At 48.3% G+C, this 6,309-nt stretch overlaps 1 protein-coding gene across 1 annotated transcript in view; it reads right to left on the bottom strand.

Annotated features, from left to right (window-relative positions):
- Positions 1–774: 774 nt before the first annotated feature.
- Positions 775–6,309, bottom strand: part of KIF24 (kinesin family member 24) — a 45,811-nt gene continuing 40,276 nt past the window's right edge. Inside the window, exons 9-12 of the mRNA XM_012655965.1 lie at positions 5,596–5,705; positions 2,191–4,419; positions 1,467–1,560; positions 775–915 (exon numbers count right to left, since the gene is read on the bottom strand). Of these exons, the coding sequence (XP_012511419.1) occupies positions 775–915; positions 1,467–1,560; positions 2,191–4,419; positions 5,596–5,705 (2,574 nt within the window). The remainder of the gene's footprint in view (positions 916–1,466; positions 1,561–2,190; positions 4,420–5,595; positions 5,706–6,309) is intronic.

The raw sequence follows: 6,309 nt of genomic DNA, 5'->3' as shown, positions 1-6,309 counted from the left end.
CTTCTGTGAGGGATGTGGGGAGTGAGGACCGCCATAGAGCCAGTCCATAGGAGCCAGGAACTGCCATAGAAGCATGAGGGCTATTGAGCATTGTATAGAGGCTCATCACCCCAGCAGAAGTCAGAGACGGGAAAAGAACAATGCAGTGACATGGGCACTTTCTCTCTGAAAATTGGATTGCAGGAAAGGAGGCGAACTCTCTAAAGCCTGTCCCACATCTGCTGCTGTGAAAGACACATCAAGTCAAGGTTTATCCATTTTACACTTTAAAAAACTAATCTAACTCCTAAATCAATATCTAAGGGTTGATGGGGCAGAGCTCACCCCATTCCTGCCCCACTAGCACCAGTGTTTTAGGGTTTAGCCAGTGTTTTAGTCTTTGAAGATAGAAAGGCACAGAATTCAGCTGATAAAGCCGCTGGGGCTCAGCATATTGTCTTTCCTGGCTTGTGACTTCTGACTTATAGGTTACCACTGATCACCCCATCCTCTGATCCCCAAAATTAGAAACATCTTTAAGGTCATAAATCCAAATGTGTTCCCATGGACAGTGGGTCAGTAAAGCAAATTCTCTAGCCACAAAGAAAAGGGAGAGGCATTAAGTTCTTCAGCGCGGCCCTGAGGGAGAAGCAGGGGCCAGGCTAGCAGCACGGGCAAGACCAGAGAGTGGGTTCTGGTAATGTGCAAGTAGGACCTGGCAGAGGCCTCCTCCAGCCCCTGAGAGCCCAGCACAGGCTCCTGCGCTGCCCACACCATCCCATACAGGATCTTACTCTAAGACACCACTGTCCTCTCAGGGGCTGCAGCTGGCCTGTGGCGGGTAAGGTACAGTTGCAGCTGGCTCCTGAGACTCTGGATGCACTTGGATTTCAGAACCATGATTTCATCCAACTGGGTCACAAAATCTTCAAAATCCTGAGAAAGGAAACAAAAGGACAAACGGAGCTTTTTGCTCTTGCTGGCCCTCTGCCAGATACACTTTTCTAGTCCCTCCTCTTGCAGGAAAATTGCAGAACCCAGGCCACTCCTCTAGCTGGCTAATGGGTAGGATAGTTGCTATGGCACAGGGTCGGGGCCCACTTCTCTGCATTCAAGACACTCTAGGTCGAGGTATTTTTTGCGGCAGCAGGGTGTTTTGGTAGAAATACCTCTGGTCTGCAGGTTGGTCACTGTTAGTCACAGAAGGAGCCCCAAAAAGCCACTAGGAAGGCAGAGTGGCTAGGACTAGAGGATTTAAACATTTCAGCCTGGGAATGGGAAGCAGAGATGGCACCATCTCCCACCTGTACCTTTACCCACTCAAGCTGTTTCAGAGGAGTGGCAAGAGGAGGCACAAGGCCTCAATAATGGTTAGTATGTGACAACAGACCCTTACCCACACATAACCACAGCAAACAAAGGTTACCATCAAACTAGCTGCAGGCTAATTCCCAACAGCCCCCAAGTGTTCAGCCAAGGCTACTTACATTAGAAGCCAGCTGGCTCATCAGGGTCTCCTCCTTGGAGCCTAGCTCGGCCATTTCATCCAGTTGTTCCTGGTGTGCTTGGATGACTACCTGCCTTGGAATACCAGAGGGGACACTGTGATCCTCTTGGCCTCCTGTCCTCTCCCGGGCAGCTTTCTGGAACTGAGCCTCATTTCTAGGCTGGGAGTTGCCTCTGCCCAAAGTGGTCAAGGCTTTGACCAGAGCCAGCTCACCACCCACCTCCCCACTCACTTGTTCTTCCTCAGGACTGGTCGAGGGATTGGGGAGTGACAATGAGATATAGAAAAATAGACAAGTTTCTTAAGCTGTCCCCTGCTACTGAGGGACAGGGCTAGGTGCTGCTTCTCTTCCACAGGAGCTGCCCATTTCCCACAGCCTCCCTGCAGAAAGGCTATCAAAGTTGTGACCACTGCAGCTGGCATACTTGGTACTGGGTGGAGCCTACTGCCTAGACTGTTATCATTTCTACTTCCTGTGGAGGGTCCAGGGACCAAAGCAGAGGGTTTGAGTTAGAAGCTGGAGGACCTGCCTTTTGTCAGACTCTAATGATGGGTAGAGACCATGGAGCAGCAAGATCGTCCATGTGGAGAGGCAAACTCCTCACTTGTGCATCCCTGCATGGCCTTCTCTTGGTTTATGACAAAACATTAAACTGAGGTGGGAGTGGGGGTGTGAAAGGGGCTCAAGTCTTAGTCCAACTTACTGTGCTTGCTTCAGGGTGGGCTGATGGAGTGTCCCTGCAGTCTTGGGAGTGCGGCTGTGGACCAGGGGAGAGCCCGGCCCTGCTATACACCTTGAGACTGGCCTATGTTTGAGCCATGTGATGTCTTTGCAGCAGGCCAACTTCATGGGGTCTGCGGACAAACCAAGCTCCTGCCAACCAAAACTTGTAGGATGTTTTCTCCTCTGAGCCCAGGATTGGACACTACTTCCTGTTTGTGTGGTGAGTGTAGGTCCAGAATGAGGCACCCCAGTATGTATGATAGGGAAGGGCTTTTTTGGGAAACCCGAGGAGCCGCCAAGCTCTACCTCTTCAGCATCAGCATCATACCGCTCACCACCCACATGTTCCTGGGAGAAGAGGGCAGTCTCTCTGCTCTGGCAGGCCTCTCCCAGGTCAGCCTCTCTGTTGGGCAGCTTGTCAGGTGGGTGCTGACGGATGGGTGATGGAGACAGAGCTGGAAGATCACCCCCAGGCTTATTGTCAGGTGGAGATGAGGACAGCCACAGGTGCCCAGTTGCTGAAGACACTGGCAAGACTGCTTCTTGATTACCAGATGACACTGCGTGGCCCACAACTGGCCCCCCTGTGCTCTCTGCCACTGGACTATGCATAGCCCTATCCTGGGCCAGCTGCTCCAATGGAGGAGAACCCTCATCATCTGGGTTCTCCAGGAGGGACACAGTGAGGGGAGCCATCAGTCCAGAAGCATATTCAGAGCACATGCCTAATTGCCCTCTAGAGTCTTCTCCTTGGGAAGCATTACTGTTTTTCACTGTTCTAGTCACTTGAATTGGGCTATCTTCACTGACTTCTCTCAAATGTGTGGTGACTGTGTCTCTTTGGTCTGGGGATCCAGGAACTACACTGTGAGATAGTGAGAAAGTGAAACCATCTTCCTCTGAGGATGGCAAGCTGCTCTCAGTGTGCCCAGGAACCTTACTTCTGAAGGCATCCTGTCTGAGATCAAAGGCAGGGCCTCCACCTCTTTTCTGGCCATATATAAAATCTACCTGTGAGCAGTAAGGCTTCTCTGCCAGGCTGTCTCTGGGAGAATGCCCTGAGGAGGTGGAGTCCTCCTCTCTGTTCCAATCTAAGGGCACCTTACTTGGGCTGCTGCTATGATCAAGTGCTGCTCTTCTGTGGCTTATAGGGTCCTTGGAGTAAACCCAGCTTTCACTTAGACCTTTCTCATGAACATCAGTCTTGGGGCTAGAAAATAGACTCTCCCGCCTTTCTGCTGCCTGCTCCTCAGGACCTTGCTCCCCATTCTGATGAAGGAAGAATGAGTCTTCGCTATTCTCCAGGGTGTTCCTCTGCTTTGTGGTCCTTTGACTGGAGACATGTGAAAAAGAATCTTCACTGAAATCACTGTCATCAAGGTCCTCAACTTGGGCTCCATCATGGCTCTCAGAATAAGAGTGGAACAGAGGGGGAGTCTCATTCTGGAGCTGACCCTCTGGTGTCCTGTACTGGCATAAAAACCTTTCTAGTGGTTGGTAATTTAACTTTTGTTGGAGGAGAGGAGGCTGCTGGAACTGCTGGTGATAAAAACGTAAATGTTCCTCCCTGTCCTTCTGATGTGGAAGGATGTTTGTCCAAGTTTCAGAGGCAGGGCTGCCTCCCTTGCTGTCCTGACTATACTCTGTTATGTGGTGGGTGTTGCCAAAGGAGAGCTCAATTCGTGACACAAGCTGCTTCTGTACTGGCTGCACAGTCTGAACTTTCTTGTACTTGGTGGGCAGCTTACCATGCACTAGGCCTTCTTCTGGGCCTGGAGCTCTGCTTCCCCACCCAAGGGCAGTTTTGTTGCCAATTTGATTTTTCTCAGAGCACAAGGGTACTGACTCTTCTGCCCTTTTTCTGGCCAAATGTCCAAAACTCATGGTTCCTTTGACAGGGCTAGTCTGAATGACCCACTCTTGAGGAAGACTCCCTCTGGAGCTACCCCTTTTACCAGGGACTTTAGGTACAGAAGCAAAAGGGATGTTTGGTGGGTGGCTGGCCAGAGGATGGGTCTTCCCTCTTGTGGAGCCCAGTGCCACTGTGAGTGATTGCTGAAGCCCCAGCTTTACTTTCTTGGGAGAACACTTGTCCCCTGGCAGGGCCACAGGGGAGCTCTGAATTCGTTTTGGAGAGGAGCTTCCAGATGTCCGATTTCTACTGGTAGCTGAAGCACAACGCTTAATGCCTTTCTTTAGTTCTTTGACCCTGTAAATAACCATTTTTATGTTAAATGTGTATTTTGGCATGTTCTCCAATTCCTTTTCTATAGCTTTCTGGGAAAAAAAAAAAACCAAAGAAAAGTATTACAAGGATTGGGAGTTATTTTTTTTATCTAGAGAGATTAAGAGGAAAAGGGGACATTCTATTTCAGCATGAGATACCCCTCTGCACCTGAATAAAAAAGAGCAGTGTCTTTTCTGCGGATATAAGTATGCACCCAACATTCCATGATCAGAAGAGTTTTGGAAATCACCACAGTCCCATGCAAGGGACAGGTCAGAGAAACCAGTCTCAGAACTGTATTGTTTATGCAGGGCCCACACTGTGCTTCCTGAAGATGGGCCAACTCAGGAGTTCATATCTACCACTTACCTGCAATTCTATAATCAGAGCCCTCTTTTTCTGCAAACCACTCCCTTTCAGGCTTCTCTGGGAAAATGAGTTCCCTGAAACCTGCCGGGCCCTTCAGAAAGCAAAACCTCCAGAAATAAGCAGGCTTATGCTAATTCCATTAAGGAAAAATGACTTGTCTGTTTCCAGGATTTCTCAACCTTAACACTATTGACATTTTGCACCAGACAGTTCTTTATTGTAGGGGCTGTCTTATGTATGCACTATAGGATGTTTAGCAGCATACTTGGCCTCTACCCACCAGATGCCAGTAGCACTTCTCCTGTCATGACAATCAAAAATGTCTCACCCACTGTAACACACATGTGAGAGCCACTAACTCCAGATGAGCCTTTGGAAAGTTCCTGCTCTTCTCTGGGCCTCAGTTTATCCTCCTGTAAATGTCTTGGGTTGGTCCCTTCTGGACCTACATACAGTTTGGGCTGAGACCAGCAGGAAGAAAACTTCACTGAGCCTTCCACCCTACATTAATATCTGATTTTTCACTAGCCATTTAAAAGCCACTGATGGAGTCAACTCCTGAACAAGGGGGAGTGTGTCATCTTCCTCTTGTCACACTTGCAAAATGACAGGGTCTACCAGGTCACATTCTTCAAATGACCAATTGCTCTAAGAACAGCATTGTAGAGCTCAAGGTCAGATCCCTGAGTATGAGAGACATGGGAGCATATGCACACGTGCTGTGTGCACACACACACACACACACACACACACACACACACACAAACTACCATCTGGGAGCCAACTTACCGGTCAGCATAGCGCAAGGTATTCAGAGTGTGTTCAGTGGCCACGTGACTTGGTGAGATATTGGCGATCATGCAGGTTTTGGCATCACCAATGAAAGAGTCCTTCAGGACCTACCCAAAACAGAAAGCAGGTCAATGAATGAAATCGACTAACAAAAGGCATAGTCTCTACTTATTATGAGCAGGATGCTGGGCCATAGTTCTTTGTCCACAAAAAGGCAATTCACAAAGGAAGAAATAGAAATGACCAATAAACACAGAAAGAGCTCACCATCTCATCATTAAGCAAAAAAAAAAAAAGCAAACAAACTATTAAAAAACCTAATATATATCTATTTTTTACACATAAGACTAAAAAAGACTGATGACACCTTGGCCTGGTCAGGGTCCAGGGAAATAGGCACTCTTCTACACTGCCATGTATCACGTACCATGAACTGGTACAAGCTTTCCAGAGGGCAGTTTGGCAATATGTATCAAAATGTAAAAAAAGTTGGGTGCAGTGGTATGTGCATGTAGTCCCTGTAGTCCCAGCTACTAGAGAGGATGAAGCAGGAGGATTGCTTGAGCCCATGAGTTCAAGACCAGCCTCAGCCATGTAATGAGACCTTGTCTCAAAAAGGTAAACTATATGCACACTATTGGCTTGGCAATTATACTTCTAGGACTTTATTGCAAGCAGATAATTGCTCAATTGACCAAAAAAAAAAAAAAA

The sequence above is a fragment of the Propithecus coquereli genome, unplaced genomic scaffold (assembly GCF_000956105.1).
Source record: "Propithecus coquereli isolate 6110/MARCELLA unplaced genomic scaffold, Pcoq_1.0 Scaffold114, whole genome shotgun sequence".
Taxonomy (NCBI): domain Eukaryota; kingdom Metazoa; phylum Chordata; class Mammalia; order Primates; family Indriidae; genus Propithecus; species Propithecus coquereli.
This window is presented reverse-complemented; position numbering and strand designations above follow the sequence as displayed.